Genomic DNA, 22,143 nt, shown 5'->3' with positions numbered 1-22,143 from the left:
TTTTCTTTTCAGCACCAGCACCTTCTACACTTCATATTACTCATCTGCCTCTTTTTCTCTTTCCACCATTCACTTCTAACAATAAACCAACATTAGGTGCTCTGGGACTGGTAGGCTCGCGCAATAAACTGAATCCCCAGAACCGGAACCTCAACCATCACTCAACACTAACACTAACCCTAACCCATCCAAGAATTGATACAAAATAAAGAAATCATAATTAAACCAGCTGACAAAGGAAGCACAGTAGTCATCATGGATCGATCACAATATTTATTAGAGGCATACGGACAATTAAATGACACAAACTACTATAACAAAACTATATCAACCAATATTCTCACAAACAATACCAAAAGAAAAGAAAAAAAATAGAAAAACTATACAAGAAATTCATAAATGCAAAACAGAAAAAATACCCAATAGGGGAGAAAGAACCAAAACCGAGAAAATTCTATATATTACCAAAGGTCCACAAAGATCCTGAACACTGGACGATCCCTTTTCACATTCCACCTGGGAGACCGATCGTCTCGGATTGTGGATCAGAAACCTACAAAACAGCGGAATATATAGAATACTTTCTCAATCCCATGTCCACCAAACACCCATCATATATAAAAGACACATATCATTTTGTTGAAATAGTCAAAAACACAATACTCCCCCATGATGCTTTTCTCTTCACTATTGACATAACTAGCCTTTATACAAACATTGACACCAAATTAGGCCTAAACGCAGTTCAAAAATCATTCAGAAAATACCCTGGTAAACACAGACCGGAAAAAGAAATTTTACAACTATTGGAAATTAATCTAACCCAAAATGATTTCGAATTTAACTCAGAATATTTCCTACAAACTTGAGGAACTGCTATGGGCAAAAAATTTGCTCCATCATATGCAAATATATTCATGGCTAATTGGGAAGGTGAAATACTAGGAAAAAGCCCTGTGAAAACATTCTAATACCTTAGAAACTTGGATGATATTTGGGGGATCTGGGCACACTCTGAAAAAGAATTTGACAACTTCATTAACATTATGAACAACCATGAAAAATCAATAAATACTACACTTACCAAACACCCAAATTCAGTCAACTTTTTGGACACTACAACATACAAAGGATCGTCATTTCACACAACCAAAATTTTGGACATAAAAATACATTCACTCATGCACTACTCCACAAGACCGTTTTTCATCCTCAACACACCTTTAAAGGACTAGTAAAATCCCAATTGATCAGATATGACCAAATTTGCACCAACAAAGAAGATTTTAAGGAAGCTGTCCATATTCTTTTCAAGGCTCTCAGAAAAAGGAAATACAGTAGAACCTTTTGTAAGAAAATGTCGAAAAACCGCAGCAAGCGGCGCACTGCAGGTCCACAAGCCCGGAACTGGAGTGGAGAGCGGGGGGCCTGGTGTGCTCCGTCCTGGATGGGTAGCCTGGCGAGGAGGTACAAACACAACAGAAAGCCTAACCCTACCCAAGATCCACAAAGACACGACTAAATGGAGTGTACCAGGAGTGATCCCGCCGGGACGACCCATCGTGGCAGATTGTGACAGTGAAACGTATCGCACAGCTGAATTTATTGATCACTATCTCAACCCATTGGCTACCAAGCACAAAAGCTACATAAAGGATACGTATGACTTCATTGAAAAAATTAAAAAGACCCAAATACCCATCAACTCATTCTTATTTACAACCCTAACCCTAAACCCTAACCCTAATCCAACCCTAACCCTAACCCTAAACCTAAACCTAAACCCTAACCCTAACCCTAAACCCTAACCCTAACCCAGACATAAAAGGCATCCAATCAGTAAAAAATATGTTCAGTAAATACCCAAATAGAAGAGCAGACAAAGAAATAATACAACTATTAGAAATAAATCTAACCCGTAATGACTTTGAATTCGACTCTAAATTCTTTCTACAAATGAAGGGAACGGCGATGGGCAAAAAAATTTGCTCCTGCCTCTGCAAATATATTCATGGCTGAGTGGGAGACTACTGCGTTAGAAAAATGCCCCATCCAGCCTTTACATTATTTTAGATGATATCTGGGCAGTGTGGCAAGGTACACGTACTGAATTTGATGATTTCATACTTTGAATACCCATAACCCCTCAGTGTCAAATCCACCATAAAGTCACACTCTATTGATTTCTTGGACACAACGTACAAAGGAGAATTATTTTGATATATTATTTTATATCGAGTTCATGGAGACCCATGAACTCGATATAAAAGCATTTTTCAAAAAAACTGACACACATGCCTCACTCCATGAAACAAGCTTTCATCCCAAACACACATATGCTGGTCTGATAAAATCACAACTTTTAAGGTTCCACAGAATATGCGCTCAAAAACATGACTTTAAAGAAGCCACACAAACGTTAAACTTTGTCCACTAGAGGCTACTCTCGGTCTTTTTTAAGAAGGTGCTTGAAAAGCTTCATGGATAAAAGACGTCACAGAGGGGATTCCCATGATCACCACATATCCAGCATCCTCACATTTATTAACAAAAAGAATAAAAAGGAGCTTTAATGAAATAAACTAAACACAATACATGATATAATTATAAATAGCAGCATACCAAAAAAACAAGAATCTATCTGACATATTAATTGGAGCAAAACTTCCCCCCATAAAAACTACAAATACAACCAGAAGAAAAGAAGAATTTTACCAACAAAAGGATTGGATCCAAAGCACATCAAAGGAAATCACATCCAAATGAAAAATTGTGTTTCCATAATCACATGCAAAAAGATGTAAAAAACAATATGGAGGTGAAACAGTAAACACATTATTAGTCAGATTCACACAACATAGATAAAATGTGACAAAAAAGAAATGCACAGACAGATCAATGGTTCAACATCTTATTGAACATGGCTGGGCAGCAGTTTCTGCATCCATTCTGGAATGCAACCCAGGATGGAACACACACCAAAGAAAGAAATAAGCAAAGATTTGGATAAATAAATTAGGCACTAAACCCCTCCAGGACTAAATGAAAAATAAATGAGCTAATCTTATCCCCTATCCTAAATTTAAATCTTAACCCCAACCCATAATTTCATACAAAACCTAACCCCACTAAATTCAGCCCCAAACCCTCCATGAATACTTAAATGAACCCCCTCTTTTCTCCTTCTTCTGGGGGGGCGGGGGACGCCGGCCCCTTGACTGGCCAGTGCACTGTCCGGCATCTTTTCAATTTCCTAACCATCCCTAATCCAGCCCCTGGGAGGGAGAGGTCTTGGGATGAGGGTAGGAGCCAGCCACCGGGGGAGGACGCCCGACGGGCCAATGCATAGTGTTGGATGTGGTGATAGTGATCTGGACCAATGAGACGGGTCTGTTCAAGTCACGTGAAGTGAAGCGGGCTTGTCAATAAAGTTTCTATCACGTAAGCTCACAGTGTGGACTCACGCGATTGTCCGGAGTAATAAAGAACACAACATGGTGTCAGAAGTGCTGTGCCGCTGAAACGTGAACGACAAACGCTCTACCACGGAAGAGGGAAAAGTTAGGAGCTGAATGGAGAGTGACGGCGAAGACGAGCGGAGCCGGCTCGGAGCGAGCATGATGGCTAGTGCGCCTAGTGCTACGTTTAGCATCCAGCCACCGGAACCCTTCGACTTTTCCAAACCGCACGAGTGGACAAAATGGATTCGGAGATTTGAAAGATTTCGCCAGGGAAGCAGTCTGTCATTCAGTTCAGAGGAGAACCAGGTGAATTTGATTTATTGTATGGGAGACGAGGCTGACGATGTTTTGAGAGGACTGAAGTTAAGTGAGGACAATCAGTCGGAATACACCAAAGTGAAAGAGGGATTCCAAAATTTCTTCATCGTCAAAAAGAACATTGTCTATGAACGTGCACCATTTAATATGCGCAAGCAAGAGGCAAATGAGACTGTTGATGCTCACACACAATTATGGACCACTGCATGACGAACTGACTAGAGACAGGATCGTAGTAGGACGAGCTGACACAAGACTGTCAGAACGCAGGCGGATGGAGAAAGATTTGGACCTTGAAAAAGCCATCAATATGGCAAGACAGTCTGAGGAGGTTCGAAAGCAGCAAAACACACTGAGGAACGAGGCAGGCTGATGTGAGTTCAGTGGACAGAATGTACAAGAACACTGGCACAGATGTAACAGCCGTGTCGCAGGAGGATCTAAAGCACATATGTTCTGGTGCCCAACACCCATTTCTCCAGAAACCAGAGAAAGCATTGTTGGGCCCAGGGAAGATTCCATTGGAGGTTGTGGGCTTTATCAGACTTCAACTTGGGTGTGGGACCAAGCAGACCACGGAGAACGTGTACTGCTTGGGTTACCAGCCATTATTGCCCTTGGTCTAATCATGCGAGTCTACAGTGTAACCATGGACGATCTGAAAGCAACCTACCCCATGTTATGCAGCGAGTTGGGCAATATCAAAAGAGCATACCACATAAAACTAAAAGCTGTCCCATTCTCCCTGAAGACTCCCAGGAGAATTCCTCTGCTGGTGGAAAAAGTAAAAGAAGAGCTCCAACGCATGGAGAAACTTGGTGTCATCAGTCGTGTGGAGAAGCCGACTGAGTGGTGTGCTGGCGTGGTGGTGGTACCGAAGAAGAATACTCAAAAACTACGTCTGTGTGTGGACTACACTGGCCTGAATGTTTGCCGTGAAAAATACATTCTGCCATCAGTAGAATGCTGCTTGGAATGCTGGCTGGAGCAAAAGTGTTCGGCAAGTTGGACGCTAACATGGGATTTTGGCAGATACAGAAGAATCTGCTAAATACACTACATTCATAACACCCTTTGGGAGATACCACTTTAACCGACTTCCGTTTGGCATTAACTCAGGTCCTGAGTACTTTCAGCGAGTGATGGCTGAAGTCATAGTGGGTTTAGAGGGTGTTGTTTGCCACATGGATGATCTGCTGGTGTGGGGCAAAGACCAAGAGGAGCATCATACCCGTCTCCATACTGTGCTACAAAGAGTGGAAAAAGCAGGTATTACTCTGAACGTGGAAAAGTGTGAGCTTTCCAAGAATCAGGTGGTTTTCCTGGGTCACATCATCTCAGCATCAGGTATCAGTCCGGACCCGAGTAAAACAGCTGCGATCACAGAGATAATGGAGCCTAAAAATGTAAGCGAGGTGAGAAGTTTTCTTGGCATGGTCAACCAGATGGGAAAATTCATCCCTCAACTAGCAGTAAAGGACAAAGCTCTGCGTGATCTTCTCTCCAAGAAGAACTGTTGGATATGGGGTGCAGACCAAGACTTGGCATTTAAAGAACTGAAGAGAGCACTGATCTCTCTTCCGGTACTGGCCATGTATGATCCGCACAGAGACATTAAAGTATCAGCTGATGCATCATCATATGGTTTGGGAGGTGTTCTTCTCCAAAGACATCAGGATGATTGGCGGCCAGTGTGTTATGCATCCAACCGAGCAACGCTACGCACAGGTTGAAAAGGAGGCTTTAGCTCTCACATGGGCGTGCGAGCAGTTTAGAGACTTTCTTTTAGGTAAGCACTTTTGTCTCGAGACTGACCATAAACCCCTTCTTTCTCTCCTGGGAGCACAAGCACTGGACCTGCAGCCACTAAGAGTTCAACGCTTCAGGATGAGAATTATGCCTAGGCCAGCGTATGCTAAACAGGAACCAGTACTGAGGAAGTGCAACGCTCACAGTGCAAAACGGATTACTGCTAACAGGTACTCGACTTGTTATACCGTCAGCAATGAGGAATGACCTGCTAGCCAAACTGCATGAGGGACACCAAGGCGTTGGGAAATGTAAAGTGTGTGCTCGCCAGTCGGTGTGGTGGCCAGGACTTGGCCAACAAGTCTCTGAAATGGTGTTGAAATGAGGAACATGCTTGCAACGAGCCGCTCATATCATCAGACTGGCCAGAGCGACCATGGCAAAAGTTAGGAGCAGAGAGTTTACCTGATAGTTGTGGACTATTTCTCCAGGTATGTTGAGATTGCACTTCTATCTCACACGAGATGTGCTGATGTCATCACACATCAATCTTTGCTCCCCCTGGTATCCCTGAGATTTTGATGTCAGATCACAGCCCTCAGTTCTAAGGACAAAGATTCACTGAGTTTGCAGCATCATACGGATTCAAGCATGAGAAGAGCAGCCCACGGTTCCCACAAAGCAACGGTGAAGCTGAAAGAGCTGTCCAGACAGTGAAGAATCTTCTGGAGAAGGCAGCTGATCCCTACTTAGCTCTACTTGCTTATAGAACTACTACAGCCCACCTCATCTCCTCATGGGCCGACGTCTGCGCACTACAGTGCCAATTCTTCCCTCACAGCTTGACCCTACACTGCCTGACAGTAGCTTATTGGCTCAGAAGGAAAGGGAGAAAAGGATGTCCAATGCAACAGGCGTCACTGTGCAAAAACTCTCAGGAACTTGAGACCAGGAGAACATGTTTGGATCACTGACACCAGATGGCCTGGGACAGTGAGACAGAATCATTCCACCCCAAGATCTTACCTTGTTGATTCACCTCAGGGGGTGGTGCGACGAAACCGTCTACACCTGATACCCTTTCAGACACCTTCACAGGTCAACCCTGCATCACAGCCACGAGCGACAGAGACAGAACCAGCTTCCGTGCCACCAGCTGTGTTATGTCCATCTTCACCTGTGGACACTGTCAAAACTAGGTCTGGCAGGGTTATCGTGAAGCCCAATAGGCTTGATCTGTGAAATAGAAATTTAAAATGTTGAGGCCGTTTTGTGTGTTTGAGTTAAAGAGTATAGTTTGAGCAGTTTAAAGTGACCTGCGTAGATTGCAATTCTCTCTTGAAAAAGGGGAGATGTGGTGATAGTGATCTGGACCAATGAGACGTGTCTGTTCAAGTCACGTGAGGTGAAGCGGGCTTGTCAATAAAGTTTCTATCACATAAGCTCACAGTGTGGACTCACGCGATTGTCCGGAGTAATAAAGAACACAACGTTGGACTTGGTCCAGCACCACATATTGTTCCTAACCCATACACTCTGATGGGAATGTTTGTGCACACAACGCCTCTTGATGCAAGATGCAGTGGAATGCAAGCAGATTTCAATCCATGCTTTCTGTAGCAAAGTCACAAACCCCCTTTTGATCCTCTCATTTTGCCATGAGCTTTGAGCCGTTTTGCGCTCATGGATGCTCGTTTTGGTTTCTGAACAATCTGGTTTTATTTTCCAGACTCTGTCTCCCTCTTGTGTTGAGATTTTGTACCGTCTTGTTTTTCCTGCCTCCTCCTACTGAAATTCTGCTCTTTTTAAGTTTGCCTCCTTCTACCGTTGAAGCGTATTCAGTTAGTTTTCTTATTCCATTTTTTGGACTTGACCCTCCGACTCAGTCTCCTCCCTGCTGCACTTGGGTCTCCCGTCTCTAATCATCACACTTTGTCCATTCTCAAACAGCGCTAAAGAGGTTGCCGACCCCCGGGTTAAGGTTAGGGCCCGGGCAGGGGCTAGATTAAGGTAAGGATCAAGTTAAGGGTTCAGAATGGGTTCAGAAAGAGAATATTCATTATTAATCGTCTGTCCTCCACGGGGTTTCACGGAGGAGGGCATCCCTCCTCTCAGACCTGGACCGGTTTCTGGTAGCCTCAGGTGAGTATTATTCAGGTACTTTGGCTCAAATTCATTTTTGTTTTAAGTTGGGATTTTTTCTATAGGCTGCAATTGTGTAGTGTGACCAAATTGTCTTGGATACTGTTAAGAGTTTTCTGATTAATTTGTACGATGAAGGATTAAAAGTTGAAATGAAAGGCAGGGGTTTGAGTGTATTTTTCTCTGCCTTTTCCAGGAATGTTCTCAGGCATGACGTCAGGAAGGAGCGTGAGTACCCTCTAGTGGAGAGTGCTCGAAACAACACCCTCGTGGCGGTCATGAAGTCCTCCTGATGTGAACAGATCCTGTGGAAGCGAAGTAGTTGTGATTTAACCAGTGCCCCAAATGTATGTTTTGGGTGGAAGCTGGTTCCGTGTAACAGGGCGTGGGTGTCCGTGGGTTTAAAATAGACTCATTTATTAGTTTGGTGGAAAGGAGTTTTCTTTCTTTCTATGTGGTTGTGTCTAAAAAGTCAACTGAAGAGGAGTTCACCGTGGCTTCACTTCCTCCCGGTCCCCGTAATAAAAGTCTTCTTCTGTGTTAAAGTTCATGCTGCATACTTGCAATCCGTGTGGATGAAGAGCGTCTGTAGAAATAATCCAAGATGCTGTCGCTCGCGGAGGACAGCTAGAAATGTGGCCGAATTACAGGAGCTGTTGTGGGAATCTCTGTATTTGCCATCGCTCTGACTACCAGATGCTAATACACAGGTAATCTGTGCAGGTGGGGCCACAGAGACCTCTTCAGAGGTCTCAGGGCCAGTCTCACTTGCCTTTTGTTGAGGTGCGGGTGAGAGCTTGGCTTCGGCAAACCTCTGCCAACGCACCTTTGAAGCTGCAGATCTCTTTCCTTTACGTGGCATGGCCCCAGGTCACTAGAATTAAGAGTTTCACGATCAGCATCAAAGCTTTGCTTCAACACATTTGAGTCTTTAAAGAGCATGTATACCATGAAAGATTATGCAGAGATGAAAACGATTATGCAAGTCTTCTCTTCGAGCTCTTCTCTTCGCTGTCTTGGAGGATCTTTTCAACAATCAAATCTGGAATCAAAAAAGGAAAATAGCAAAACATGTGTGTGTGTGTGCACGTGAGTAACAACTGATCAAAGGACAGCAAACAAAAATGAAACTAATGAATCAAAAATGTATTAAGAAATTGGTTTGGGATTAAAAGTTAAAATACAAATAAAAAGTGCATGAGGAATAAAGTGGTATTTGCATTCAATATTATGTGGCATGTTTGATAAAATCATTATCAACAAACATATTTGTGACTCGCAGTATGTTCAAAAAGATTTGAAGACACCTCTCACCCCACCCTCCATGCACACGGTCCTCATAACCATATATGGGAGAACCTTCTGGACCACTGCTTAGAGCTGACTGACGGCTAACAGAGAAAATTCTACATCTAGTGCAGCTAACTTAACTGATGAAAGTAATAAAGTTAAGTGTTAAGTAGTGTTGAAAGAGTCACGAGGCAGGAGCGAGTCAATACAATAATTTAATCACAAGGTACAAAAATATATAACAAAAGGCGTCACCGAACTGGGAGAAAGAATGCAAGAAGAGTCTGTACCAGGAGAGCAAACACACAATGAGCAAAAACACAAAGTCAACTATCGAGGTCGTCAAAACGAACGCACGAGTAGGGAGTTACAGAAAACAGAGAAAACCAAGACGCCTCACAGAGCAGGGACAACAAAGGAAGTTAAACTCCAAAAACTCCAGGGTTTAGAAATAACTGAACAGAAGCTCATTCAAAACGACGGATGAACGTACGCAGGTAGAGAGGCACGAACACAGATTACCAGTTGGAGCGAATGAAGCAAGCGATCTGGCACACGTCGCTGGAGTCCAGGAGTTGTTAAGCTGCGGTGATTAGAGGTTGACTGGCTCCAGCCGTGTGCCACAGGAACAGGACGACAGGAGGAAGAAAACTAAACAGGCCTCACGTGACCAAAATACAAGCAGAATCATGACATTAAGAACCTGAGCAATGGCTAATTTAAGACCAAAGGTACAAACATTAAATCATGACAAGCATGAAATCACAACTCCTCCACACATCCACAAATCCAAGGCACCACACCTCCACTCCTCCAAACCTCCATACATCTAAACCACTGTACCTCCACTCCTCCAAACCTCCATACATCTAAACCACCGTACCTCCACTCCTCCACACCTCCACTCCTCCAAACCTCCATACATCCAAACCACCGTACCTCCAAACCTCCATACATCTAAACCACCACACCTCCACTCCTCCAAACCTCCATACATCTAAACCACTGTACCTCCACTCCTCCACACCTCCATACATCTAAACCACCGTACCTCCACTCCTTCACTCCTCCACACCTCCACTCCTGCAAACCTCCATACATCTAAACCACCGTACCTCCACACCTCCAAGCCACCACACCGTCCCACCTCAACTCCTTCACATCTCCGCTGCTCAGATTTGACTTTTGTATCTGAATCCCTCTCTACGTTTTCTGTGGTGTTAAGATGGTCCAAGGATGCCAGACAAGTTGTTTTGAAGTCATTTTTTGAGTTTCGAAAAAAAGGTCATTTTTGGGCATTTTGAGTCAGGGCCAGCCATGTCCTAGTCAAGCTCCGAGGGACAGAGACGAGAACACAGGATGACTCCTGACAAAATAAAAGCAGATCACTGTGTCTGCTCTTTACGAGAGATAACTATACACAGCGTGACTATTATGACCATAGGAGAGCTGCAAGGTGTCCCCTTTGCTCATTGTGGAAGTGGCCACCCTGTTTGAGACGTCGAGTCGCCCTTTAGCAACACAATAAAATGATAATTTTTCATATAATGCTACTTGTTCCGTGTTTTCCCACAATGTTGCTACATCATCATGTCTTTAACATGGTTTCCAGCAAAGACAGACCACTGGCTGATTTCCTCTTTGAACGATCCTCTCCACCCCAACTTAAAGTGGTGCCAGCTTGGAGGTGGTGTATAATAAAACCATCACAGATTTTGAGGCTTTTCTCACACGTATTACTTCAGTTCTAACTGTTGTATGTTAAACTTTGTTGTTCATTTAGTTGTGCTCGACAAGGCGTATAAATAGGGACATCTAGCGGTGAGTATCTCAAACTGCACTGTCAAGACAATTGGACAGCACTTGTTGATGTGCCACAGTGTCCCAAGACACTAGGGTCAAGGTCATCAAGGTAGATGAGAATATGACAAATGTTAATAATAATAATCGCTCAAATTGTGGTTTCCACCAGAGCTCATATTGTTAACTGGAAGCCAAACCAAACCTCCAACATGCCATCATATTTTGGAGAACTTTTGACATCATATGGCCGCAGGAGTGTCGCTTTCTGCAGGTGGGAACAATTGTAGATTCTTGATGTGTCAATCTGCCTTTGTAGTAGACATTATTCCAACTTATCGTTTGGAGGCAGAGAACAGCAGCTCAGCAGATTGACATTAAATGGTGCTCCTGTCTTCACCTACCAGGGACAATAAGGGCCGACCTACATTAGTGAGGGAAGAAGTTTCGACAATGTATATAGTTATTCAATAATTCCTCCGTATTATTTCACAATTACTTTTCTACCATCACTTTTTACCGAGAATAGCGAAGGCATATGTACAGCTATCGAAATGCAACAAAACTAGATATTATAGAAGTGAGGAAAATCGAGAAGATACATTACATACTGTCTATGCACTGAGACGTGCACACACATATATGCTCAAGAATCACACAGTGTACAAAACCACTTTATATTATTTAGCCAGATCCACAGCCACCCAACACCAGGGACATTACATTAGCATGTGAACTTGCTTCTTCTTCAACAAATACAATTCTTAGATGCACTGAAATTTGCCGATATTTCGATTCATCCACATACAAAACTCAATATAACCACATTAGTTACAAGGCCCTTCAAAGACCTCCACATAGAAGCACATGGGAACATTGGGTTACTTATTCGTATTTGTTCAGTGTTGAGTGACCTAGTTCACTATATCTCAAACAAGTGGACGTCTTCGGTTAACCAGCACTCAGTCCTGGTCAGGGTTGCACGCGCCTGTCCCAGTGGACTGGACCTCACCACCCAGAAAGGCCACCGGTCCGACCCGGGAATCGAACCTGCAACTGCCCTGCTGCGAGGCGGGAGCGCTGACCACTAGGGCGCCTCACCGCATCATCTGCTTTGCCACACTCCATCCAGCAGGTGGCGGCAACGCGACTCCAAGCTGGTTGCCGGCCGTCCATCGTGTGGAAGAAGAATAACTGCCAAACGGCAGGCAGGTTGTGTGCGTGTCACACAATAGATCTTCCTCTTGTCGAACTCAAACGACGCGCTGTGAAGCTTTTTGTGTGCGTTGTATTTGCCTGCTCAACACAATGTGTTGTGTCTTAAACAGCTAGGCTTCGTTGTGCGAGCAGCATCTTCACTCACAACCGTGTGAGCTAACACAAGGCGCCGTTAGCTGGTCCTGTCTAGATGCGCGTTCTTGTCTGTTCAACTGGAAGTCACCAGGATGAGCGAAGAAGATGCCTCACTCTCAAACAGCAAAGACTCGACCCTGCTGCTCACCAAAGACGGACAGCGATACTACGTGAGCAAGAGCGGGGTGGTCGACAGCAGGAACGTGGTGACCCCTCACGAACCGGACACCGTGGCTTCATACGACATGGACGAGGCCGATGAGGAGAGCGACGTTGTAGACGCTTCGGACGCCAGAGATGGCACCGCCAGCCCGGAGGAGCTGAACGATGAAGAGGTTTCCGAGGGCGACAACGCTCCCAAACAGTGCACTTACGAGGGCTGCACCGAGACCACGACCCAGGTGGCCAAGCAGAGGAAGCCCTGGATGTGCAAGAAGCACCGCAACAAGATGTACAAGGACAAGTATAAGAAGAAAAAGAGCGACCAGGCCATGTCCAGCGGGAAGCTCGATGTGAGTTTGTGTGGCGTCCTCACCTGCCGCCTTTAGGGACACAGAGATGGAACCCTCCTCTGCTTACGACTCACTTATTCTGTGCTATGTTCTACCGCTGCACCGAGAACTGCAATTGGATTCGAAAGGTTACATTTTTGTCCTTTCCATTGGTACGAGTTCCTCCTTGCACCTGTCGGACCTAAAGCTAGTGGAGGGAACAGTAGGTTCGCTTGTCTTCTGGTTGCACTGTACGCAGCCGTCAAAGTGAACAGGCTTCCTCTTGTTGTTTTTACAGGCCCCAGTAAATTCAGAAGTCGAATAATGTTTGTGTTTTTGTTGAAAACAGGACAACTCAGAGGAGAGGCCAGTGTCTGTCAACAAGCAGCGGCTGGGTGCTGTGGGCGAGCGACCAGCGCGACCCTCCCTCATAGAACAAGTCCTCAACCAAAAGAGATTGGTGAGAGCTGCCGCTGGCTTCACAAGGCTTTTCTGGTGGTTTCTTTGTTAACACTGTTTTCTCTCAGTCGCTACTCAGAAGTCCAGCTGTCATCAGCTTCCTGCAGCAGCAGCAGCAACTTTTGGCCACTCAGAGTCGCACACTGTCTCAGCAGCAGTTCCAGGGCTGCTGAGTGAACACCGCCGATGACCATCGTCTGGACTGGCTCGATTCTGGCTTTCAGTTGCATACCAGGCTCTGGGCTTGGAGGGCAAGCCCTCCTGCATTCAGAACGGGACGCCTAGTTTTTCTCAGCAGGACGCCCTACATGTCCGATCGTTGGAGCCTGTATATCGCCCTACACACAGTGTCAACACACTGGCTTCCAAGAAGTGTCCACCATTTCCTCCCTGTAATTTCACACAATATGATAGAAATTTGCTGATTCTCAATCCTTTCGCAGTCGTAGCGCTAGGACTTTACTACTTGTGTGTGTGTGTGTATATGTAACGGAACCCTCCAGCCTCAACAGGTCTCCACTTCTTACGGGAATGACTAAGAATTTTTGAAGAATTTGAAATAGCAATTTCAGAATCACGTGTTTATGCCCAACCCTACTGATGTTAGTCTTTGGATTTGGAAATCCCTGTATTTATTTGACTTTTGCAGTAACCCTTCAGTGTGTTCTGAACACAGTGTCTGACAATAAACCCTGTGGTATGTGGCGGTTGCATGTGACTATATTTATCTAAAAAGTGATGCTGTCAATAAGCAGCAGATTTATTGTGAATTCCAGTGTAGTACTTTCATATTTCTTTCCATCAGTAAATGTGAATGCACACGTTTTCTCTCTATTCAGCTGACTTGAATCAACTGGTGTCACAAAATTGACTTTAATAGAACAAAGAAGCAAGCAGTACATGGAGACACAAACGACAGACTCCATTAGTCACAAACACCTGCAGATCATGTTGTTTTTCTGGAGTGCACTGGTGAAAACTGTCCGACTACTTAGTAGCTGTGGGTGTAGTTGTCTTCTCAAACTACTTTAAAGGAAGCAGCCTTTATTCTGAGCTGAGCGCGAGAATGGGGGCGGCATCTAAACGACTACCTGTTTCAAACCTGCTGTTTTGTTTTGTTTTTAATGGTCCTGTTTTCACGTGTATCTGAAGGTTTCAGCTGGAAGGTGAGTTTAGCTAAATCTGGCCGGTAGGGGGCAGCACCTGATTCTGAGCAGTGAGGGCAAAAACCTTACTCCTTCGTTGAAATGTGAATGAGCAATTACAAACAAATGCTTGACTTCCTGCCAGTGGTCGCTGTTGTTATGACACTGATGAAATGGGGTTATGCGGAGAGCCCATCTGTGTGAGGACCTTGTCCAGCCACTGCAGGGGGCCGTGTAGATGCACCTCAATCCAGCAGGGGGTGCTCGTGACATCCTGACGGTGATACTCCGCACCCCAGCCCTGCAGAAGAAGACACTCAACGATTGGTTTTTTTCCCCCTTTTTCTTTATATATAAGACTATTATCACAAATCAGGAATTACAAAACCTTCTTTAGGAACATAGAAAATCTAACAAGGTTTGAACTACATGGTTATTATTGGGGGCTACAATGTAACATGGATAAAAATCTGGAAAATAAAACATTGCTTTTGAGAAGGATGGAAATAAGGTCCAACAAAAGTAAGATCTGACAGTCTGAAATATTTGGAATATAAAACAGATCTTGCCTTTATGCAGTATATACATTCTATGCTTTCTGAGACACAGCATTTTTGGGTTTTCATTATCTGTCCGCCATAATCATTCAAATTGCTAGAAACAAATGCTTGCTTCATTATACTCTACGTGTAATAAATTGATTAAGAGTTTTGCCTTCTGAAATGACTGAAAAAAAATAGTGAACTTTTAAATGATATTCTCATTGTAGATCAGTCATGATAATATCAGTCATTTTTATGCATCAAAATTCATCCAAATGAAACATTTAGATGATGTAGTCAATGTGTTGATGTTAACATAAACTGGCGAACATTTTAAAAATCATCACAACCTCATCTTCGTACCTTGACAAAGCTCATGCGGATGGTGCACATCTTGGTCAGCTCATACACCACTTCAAAGCCATGGTTGACTGACTGTGCCAGAAGCTGAGCAAACAGCTGGTTGTTGAAGATCTTCAGGCTGCAGCCACTGGGGATCTTACAGACGGTGGTGGCATGGAAACCGTGCTGAAAGTTGCAGTTACGGCTCTGGACGAAGATGCTGCTGTCGCTAAGGCACTCAGCGTACACCTCACCGCCCACATAGTAGAGATGCAAACCTGATGGCACAACAACATCAGCAGAAAAAATCATCAACGATATAGACTTTCTTTTTCCTCACTGTCAAGAGGACCCCTCAGTGGCCGTCCGGTGATGTGGCTAGACGACTGATTTCCATCTATGCTTAGTCCCAAGAGTTTTTTTTAGTTTCGACCACACAGGAAAGAAGACAGCACTGACCTTTGCCTATGTGCCGCCGCGTGTGCTCGATGGTGGAGTTGCGGTTGACATTGGACAGTAGTCCAAGGCAGAAGCGGTTCTTGTTGTTGGAGGGGTCAGTGAAGCCATCCACCAGGACACTGCGGGAGGAGGCGTGGAAGGTCTCACCAACCCTGTTATTGAGCTCATAGTAGGCAATGGAACACCAGTACTCTGGCTCTTCATAACACACCGGGCGAAGGTCTTGACAGAGACAGAAAGACAGAGTTTGACGGTCAGAGTTCTCTCTCGCTGTGGCGTCCATCCTGGTTGGGGGATGGAGAAGACTTGGTTTTCGTGTCAAAGCAAAAGGGCAGAGTCACCCTGGACAGTTGACCAGTGTGGGTCATGGGTCACACACAGACAGACGACTACTCGTATACTACATTGCTGTCGAACATTGTCAAAAACAGTTTGTCATAGCTGGCCCGGGGCCCTCCATATGAGTTCACAGGGTCTAGAAAACAACACCATTTCACGTTAGACCTTAGTACCTCTGTGTGGAGCTGAAAAGGTAAGTTTGGGTGCCTCTGTGGAGTTGCTGGGCTTCACGTCTTCTTGAGGACTTGTCTCCATCATGCTGTAGGGAGGTGGTGGAGTCTCCGCTGGACAAGAGAGCGGACACATGAGACCCTCTCAACAATTTAGTGAGGAGTCAAAGCCACTAAAACGTCCTTTTCATTTGGGCCGTGAGAGGCTGAGTCTGAACCCATGAGCCACGTATGGTGGCAGCAGTGAGTCAGTGAAGTGACTTGACAGCTGTGATAGTCACCAACTATGGAGAAGTTCTTGGAAAGAAACAATGATGAAGACAGTGGTGGCGCCCCCTACAGTACACACTGTTCACCTGTTGGAGCAGGTTTGAAAATGAATTAGAACATTTTATGGCGATACTTTCATTTACACTTTACTTATATCTTCTTTGGAGTTTAAATAAAATACATTATTTTAATTTTATGATATTAAAACATGGCTTTATTGCATTTATTGTACTCCATTGTACTGTACTGCACTAGTGAATGTGATGAACATGACCTGCACCTGCTTCTGCTGCTGGTTGGACTTTTCCATGACAGACGAATATCTTGATCACATGGATTTATGTCATTTCACAAGGTTTCGGTTTATGTGCCAGTAGATTATGATGATGGAATATGGTTGTTGATCACAAATGAAATCAAGAGTCTTGAATCACTTCTACTGAATGGGCCCGGGTCCATTTGTTCTGGGGAAAGTGGGCCCTAAGAGCAGAAAGGTTCCGAGTTTAGAACTAGGATGCAGCTCCTGCACACGCGGCCCAGACGACTCTTCCAAACAAAGGTCCTGCTGGCGTGATTCCTACCTGTGATGTGATACGGGCTGCCAGGCTCCGCCGAGCTGTTGGGGGAGTTGGGGAAACTCTGCGAAGTGGGCGACAGAGCCAGCGACGAGGAGGGTGATGAGGAGAAGGAGGAGCAGGGCAGCGGCGGGAAGGAGTCGGGGTAGGTGGCGTTCTGAGGCATCAGCGGCTCGTTCCTAAACTTTGCTAGTAAACTGTGCTGAGGGTTGAACTCGCTGTGACGGGGGACCAGCACCGGGGGCAGAACTGTCAGATGACAGAGCAGGTCAGAATAACACTCTGCACTCGGGTGGGATCTTTGCGCGATGGGTACCTGGAGTCTCCACCCGTCTGTAGTGGTAGGGATTGACACAGATGTCCTTCTGTTTGGAGCCAAAGGGGAATTCACAGCATTCCAGTGCTTTGAGCTCGTGGTGGGACTGCAGGTCGGGCCAGCGCCACACCCGGCAGTAGATGACGTGAGGGAGACCCTTCCTGTGGGAGACCTGCAGCCTGCCGTCCAGTGAGCGAGGGATGGTCACACACTTGCCTGTTGACACAGCAGAACATCTGTGGATGCTCCCCAGTTCCACTGATGAAAAGGCTCCCATATAGTGAACTCAAGAAAACGTCAAGGTTCTAGACCATCAGAAGATCAAGGAAAACCGAAAGAAAAAGACAAAAATGAAACTTAAAAACACCACCTGAGAAATGTTTCTAAAAATGCATTCGAGGAATGAGAAAACATTCTACTTGCACTCTTTGCAATTTTTTTTGGAACAAAGCACAGAAGCACTTTACTCCAAACACGCAAGGATGTCTGAAGAGACTGGTCTGCTTTGAGCTGAGAAAACAGCTGTGACACAGTTTCACACGACGATATTCATTCACCTTTTTTATCAACCCTCCAGCAGCCACTGAGAAAGACACCCATGGATGGAGGCCCTAACCCAAGTTTGGACAGTGGCAAAAAGTAGCATCAAAGAGAGCAACTACTCCAATACATAATCCAAACAGTATCGGGACTTGAAACTATCAGGAATATGATATTATTATTTAGAAAATATACCAAAAAGAATCACATCCTAACCAACTCCACACACAGTTACACTCCAATATGAGTCCATGTTGTGAAAATGGTGTAAATAGTTTGGTGTGTTTGCTTTTATATGTTGGTTCTGCTATCCTCTTGGATGTGGACACTTTTGGTTTCCTCAGTATCTTTGACGTTTTGTGCTTGAATGTGTGGTTTAGGTTCTTCATATGGTGTATCAGTGTATTTTCCTTCTATGACTGGACTGGATTAATGGAGTGTGGTTGCTACCTTCCTCCTCTCTGGTCCTCTTCAAGCAGCCTTTGGAGATGCTGGGTTTATTTCTGGCTGCTGACATGACCAGCAGTGTTTGTCTCTACTGGCTTCAGTCATCTGCCTTGGTCTTACAGAAGCCGGAGCCTTGCATTACTTTGGTACGTGTTCGCGATGAGCAGGGGAGGTGGAATCACAGACAGTAGTGTTCTCAGCACTCCACCATTCAAAGAGAAGTATAGAAGTACCAGCGCTGGCTCCATTCAAGCTGCATGTCCATAGTGTAGCCTGGAACTTTGACCTCTGACTGAGGTCAAAGTTCCAGCAATAGTTTTCCCACAACATTTAGGGTGCATGTGTCTCGCCAGCTTTGAATCATAAACGCTTTCAGACTGGAGACTTGAAGTCATGAAATGAAGTCAGTGAGTGTCAGAGAAGACGTCGCGCAGCAGCAAGCGTGAGACTTACTGGGCTGTCCGGGACAGCTGAGCGCTCTCTCCAGCTCTTCCATCGCCCCCTTCTTTTTTTTCAACTTTTTCACCAGAGAGTCCACTGCCTTCTCTGCCCACTTCTCTTCTTCATCCCCTTGTTTCCAGCCAAGCAGGCGCTTCACCGCAGGGCTGGTGAAGGAGAAGAGGGAAGTGATGGAGGTGGAGGAGGTCATCATGGGACACAGAGGGCCAGTTATCTGGATTCACAGTTCCCACTGGGATCGATGCACGAGGAGCAAGGCCAATAATGAGTATCCTGGACGGTGGGAGAGCTGGTATGATGAGCGGTTGGAAAGAGATTCTTCTTCCGCTCCACTCGTGGGTCGTGCGTGCAGGAGTTGGAAGAGTGCCACGGTTGAAGACCCCAAATCCTGTCTCAGTGTTGCTCACGCAGGGACGGCCAAATATTCAGGTCTGGTTTCGGCCATCGGGCAGGAAGGAGTGCAGCACTGCAAGTTAGAGAAGTTAAAAAATGAGCATGTTGCAGCTCGACTCTTCACAGAAAGGCGAGATGTAGGAAGCTCAGCCACAACAATAAGGAATGTCCTCTGTTTCTCTGACGGTTGCACTGACGCCCAGGAGCCGCACTGTCTGGCCAGAACACATCACAGGACAGGAGGGAGGGGGGGGGTGAGGGGGAGCAGAGACCCAGCCTCCTTCTCTCTGCTGCGCTCCCTCCATCCACGGGATGAATCGCGCACAGTCACACAGAAGTTGGTCGCTGGCTCGGTGGCAGAGGTGTTTTCTGCTGCACGTGGGAGACCACGAAGCGAGCGGTAGTGACGTGAACTTGGTCAGTTGTGTGTGAGCCACTGCGGCTCACAATGACACACGCTGCAGCATCAGCGCTTCGTGGAGTCTGGCGTCACACAGTCTGCAGCCTCACATCGGCGAATTGCCTCATGCTTCATCGCCAGGACATCAGCTTCATCTGACCGCGCGAACCGGAACTGAGTCAGGTTTGGGACTCCCTTGTCTCACACCTGGATGCTGCTAATATCAGCGATGATGGGAAAAGTTTCAGAAACTCACGACCAGTGAAACTAAGCATATGATATCGACGACGTCGTGACTATACACCATCCGAGGTGAGGGTAAATATAAACAACCGCTTTCTTCTGTGGCGAGTTACAGGACGGTGCAGAATGTGAACACAATGAAAAAGCTCTTTTCCTTACCTCTGCGCTGACGGCAGGCGAGGGAAGAGGGTCGCAGGTTCGACAGGTCAACTGTGGCTGCGCGTGTGTTCGTGCGCCCGCGCGTGTCGTCGACCTAGTGTAAAGGCAACGTCAACCCATATTATTTCCGCTAGCCGAATTCAAAATAAAAGCCAGCGAAGGCGTTGATGCCATTTCACGCACGACGTTCGCAGCAGCGGATGTCCAGTACAGTCAAAAGCAGTTTTCATCATTTTCTTAAATGCAGAGACTCGTTTCGTTGTGTTTTCGTGGCAGCGCTAAGGAGATGGTAGCTCCCACCTCAAATAGAACTTGTTGAGAAAGACAGCCACAAATTCCATGAAAAAGAAAGACATGTCTTTAGAATACAGACGCCATCACATATGCAAAGATAGCAATGGCAAACCATGTATCACCATAGCCAAAATACCAGGAGTCTGTTCTTAAAATGTAATCAGACTTTTTTTTTATCTACATGGTTTTGTAGTTAACAATGGACAGCCTTGCAAGTGTTGATCAATAATTGTGTTGCTGTGTCCTTTATTTTACAAATGGGATTTGAGTTTCGCATATTTGTCAGCCATTCAACTTTTATTTTGAAATTAGAAACCACAAACTTGGCACGTAGAATTCACTTTAGCCATAGGCTAACTGACCAAATAGCATTTAAAACAAAAGTAATCAAACAACACGTGAATTTGTTTGTGTTTCCTAAATGCATTCCTAAAGGTATTTCTAACCCACACGCAGCGCTGAAGCGCCATTTTACTATGTAGGGTCCATGGGCCGATCCTTCCGGTCTAGCCTGGTCCACTGAGACGGTCTTGACGCAGGTCTGAGGAGCCTCCTCTCTCCCACTCAGCCCTGGTCGGAGCGACACACAGCCAAGGCGGCGTCAGCCTGGCTGGAACCGCAGCGCCTGAACACCAGATCCCTCCGCCTTCCCTCGCTGGAACTTTCCCAGGGGGTTGAGCGGCGAGAGAGAGAGCGCGCGCGCGCGTCACCTGAGTGTAAGCATCACACCTGTCCTCGAACTCGTATGACCAACTTAAATCGTCCATCATCGTTGGAGCAATGCTTCAATAAACACCGACAGACTCAAAACAGGGCATCTTAAAAACCAACAGGTATCGAAGTGTTCCGGCAGTTGTTTCAGATGATGAGCTCCCTGGTCTTGATCTCACCATCTCACCTTGATCCTCCACCACCGACCCGCTCCAAGTCTTTCTTTGCCACATCCTTGTTGGAGCGCTCGTCGTCACCTCTCGACGAGTCTGACCCACCTGGGCGCTCATCGGTCCCGATACTTGTGTCTTCTCTCTTGTAGGTTCTGGTCACTGAGCATCCTGAACATCTCTATCATCTCTGACACTTCCAGGTCCGCTATCTGTCGCCGATGTCGCTGCCCTCTCACGGGCTCCTCACCTGCCTGGATCGAGGTCCATCACTCAGTTTGACGGACCTGCTTCTTCACTCTTCACCCATCTCATTGAAACACTAGCCGGCATCAGCCCACAAACACTGGACTTTGACACCTGTGAAGTCATGGAGTTTTTGTGACGCAAATATTTTCAAACCCAAAAGAACAGCAAGCACGCTTCAGTCCACCCCAACACTATCGCCCAATAACTGATAATAATAGTAGGAGTTTTTGTCATGAGGAGAGAGAGGAATCCCTGGATCCACAGGGTGATCACTCTCAAAATGGAATGATTTGTTCCTCGTCCCCTTTCACATATTCACGGAAAATCATAGCGTGAACCCTAACTTTGCTCCACGAGGAAGGTCACAACAACAGCTGTACAGGTGCCTCGTGCAAACGTTGCTATGCTTTGACTCTGCGTCAGTTGGTCTCGTTGGTACAGAACTAAATTCATTGAGGATTGAAAAAAACAAACAAAAAAAAAAGACATTTGCGAAGACACTGAAAATAAGCGACACGGCAATATTGGCAAACACGGCAGTCGGGTGGTTCGTATTTACCTTCGCTGCATCGTGGCGGATGGATACACTCCTTTATTGGCAGTGCTAAGACCGGTCCAGTTAATGACGCAAACCCCGGCTGGCGACAGCCAGTCTACAAGTTTGACATTTTCACAGTTTACAGCAACTGCTGCGGATCGTCACAGTGCTCGCGCTCAGTGGATGCCGTTAGAATATTCTGTTGTTGCTTTTTCCTACCACCTGGTGCGGCACCTAAATGCAACACGATGGAAATTTCGATGGTTTCGCAGAGGTCACCTCGCGAGGCACATGATCGGATGCTTCTAAATGCATCATT

The 22,143-nt window shown here is 45.7% G+C and overlaps 2 protein-coding genes across 2 annotated transcripts; one reads left to right on the top strand and one right to left on the bottom strand.

Annotated features, from left to right (window-relative positions):
- The first annotated feature begins 11,931 nt into the window (after nucleotides 1–11,931).
- On the top strand, nucleotides 11,932–13,768 carry rfxap (regulatory factor X-associated protein). The gene is made up of 3 exons (XM_053847823.1): nucleotides 11,932–12,625; nucleotides 12,954–13,064; nucleotides 13,132–13,768. Exons 1-3 carry the CDS (start codon nucleotides 12,206–12,208, stop codon nucleotides 13,234–13,236), a joined length of 636 nt encoding a protein of 211 aa, XP_053703798.1. The 5' UTR covers nucleotides 11,932–12,205; the 3' UTR covers nucleotides 13,237–13,768.
- Nucleotides 13,769–13,830: 62 nt separating this feature from the next.
- Nucleotides 13,831–19,961, bottom strand: smad9 (SMAD family member 9). Its single transcript, XM_053847822.1, has 8 exons — nucleotides 19,863–19,961; nucleotides 18,662–19,133; nucleotides 17,222–17,437; nucleotides 16,912–17,154; nucleotides 16,064–16,174; nucleotides 15,552–15,773; nucleotides 15,114–15,370; nucleotides 13,831–14,509 (listed from the first exon to the last, which is right to left on the bottom strand). The coding sequence occupies exons 2-8, from the start codon at nucleotides 18,858–18,860 to the stop codon at nucleotides 14,366–14,368; spliced, it is 1,392 nt and encodes a 463-aa protein (XP_053703797.1). The 5' UTR covers nucleotides 18,861–19,133; nucleotides 19,863–19,961; the 3' UTR covers nucleotides 13,831–14,365.
- Between the last annotated feature and the right edge of the window lie 2,182 nt (nucleotides 19,962–22,143).

The sequence above is a fragment of the Synchiropus splendidus genome, chromosome 17, assembly GCF_027744825.2.
Source record: "Synchiropus splendidus isolate RoL2022-P1 chromosome 17, RoL_Sspl_1.0, whole genome shotgun sequence".
Classification (NCBI taxonomy): Eukaryota; Metazoa; Chordata; class Actinopteri; order Syngnathiformes; family Callionymidae; genus Synchiropus; species Synchiropus splendidus.
Note: the sequence above shows the minus strand (reverse complement) of the source record. Positions and strands in the feature narration are given on the sequence as shown.

Excerpts from the sequence above, each read along its gene's own strand:
- rfxap (XM_053847823.1), top strand. The coding sequence starts at position 12,206 with ATGAGCGAAGAAGATGCCTCACTCTCAAACAGCAAAGACTCGACCCTG. Across the intron at positions 12,626-12,953 it reads TGTCCAGCGGGAAGCTCGAT|GACAACTCAGAGGAGAGGCC; the intron begins GTGAGTTTGTGT and ends TGTTGAAAACAG. Across the intron at positions 13,065-13,131 it reads TCCTCAACCAAAAGAGATTG|TCGCTACTCAGAAGTCCAGC; the intron begins GTGAGAGCTGCC and ends GTTTTCTCTCAG.
- smad9 (XM_053847822.1), bottom strand. The coding sequence starts at position 18,860 with ATGATGACCTCCTCCACCTCCATCACTTCCCTCTTCTCCTTCACCAGC. Across the intron at positions 17,155-17,221 it reads CAGACGGGTGGAGACTCCAG|TTCTGCCCCCGGTGCTGGTC; the intron begins GTACCCATCGCG and ends GTCATCTGACAG. Across the intron at positions 16,175-16,911 it reads CAGCCCGTATCACATCACAG|CGGAGACTCCACCACCTCCC; the intron begins GTAGGAATCACG and ends TCTCTTGTCCAG.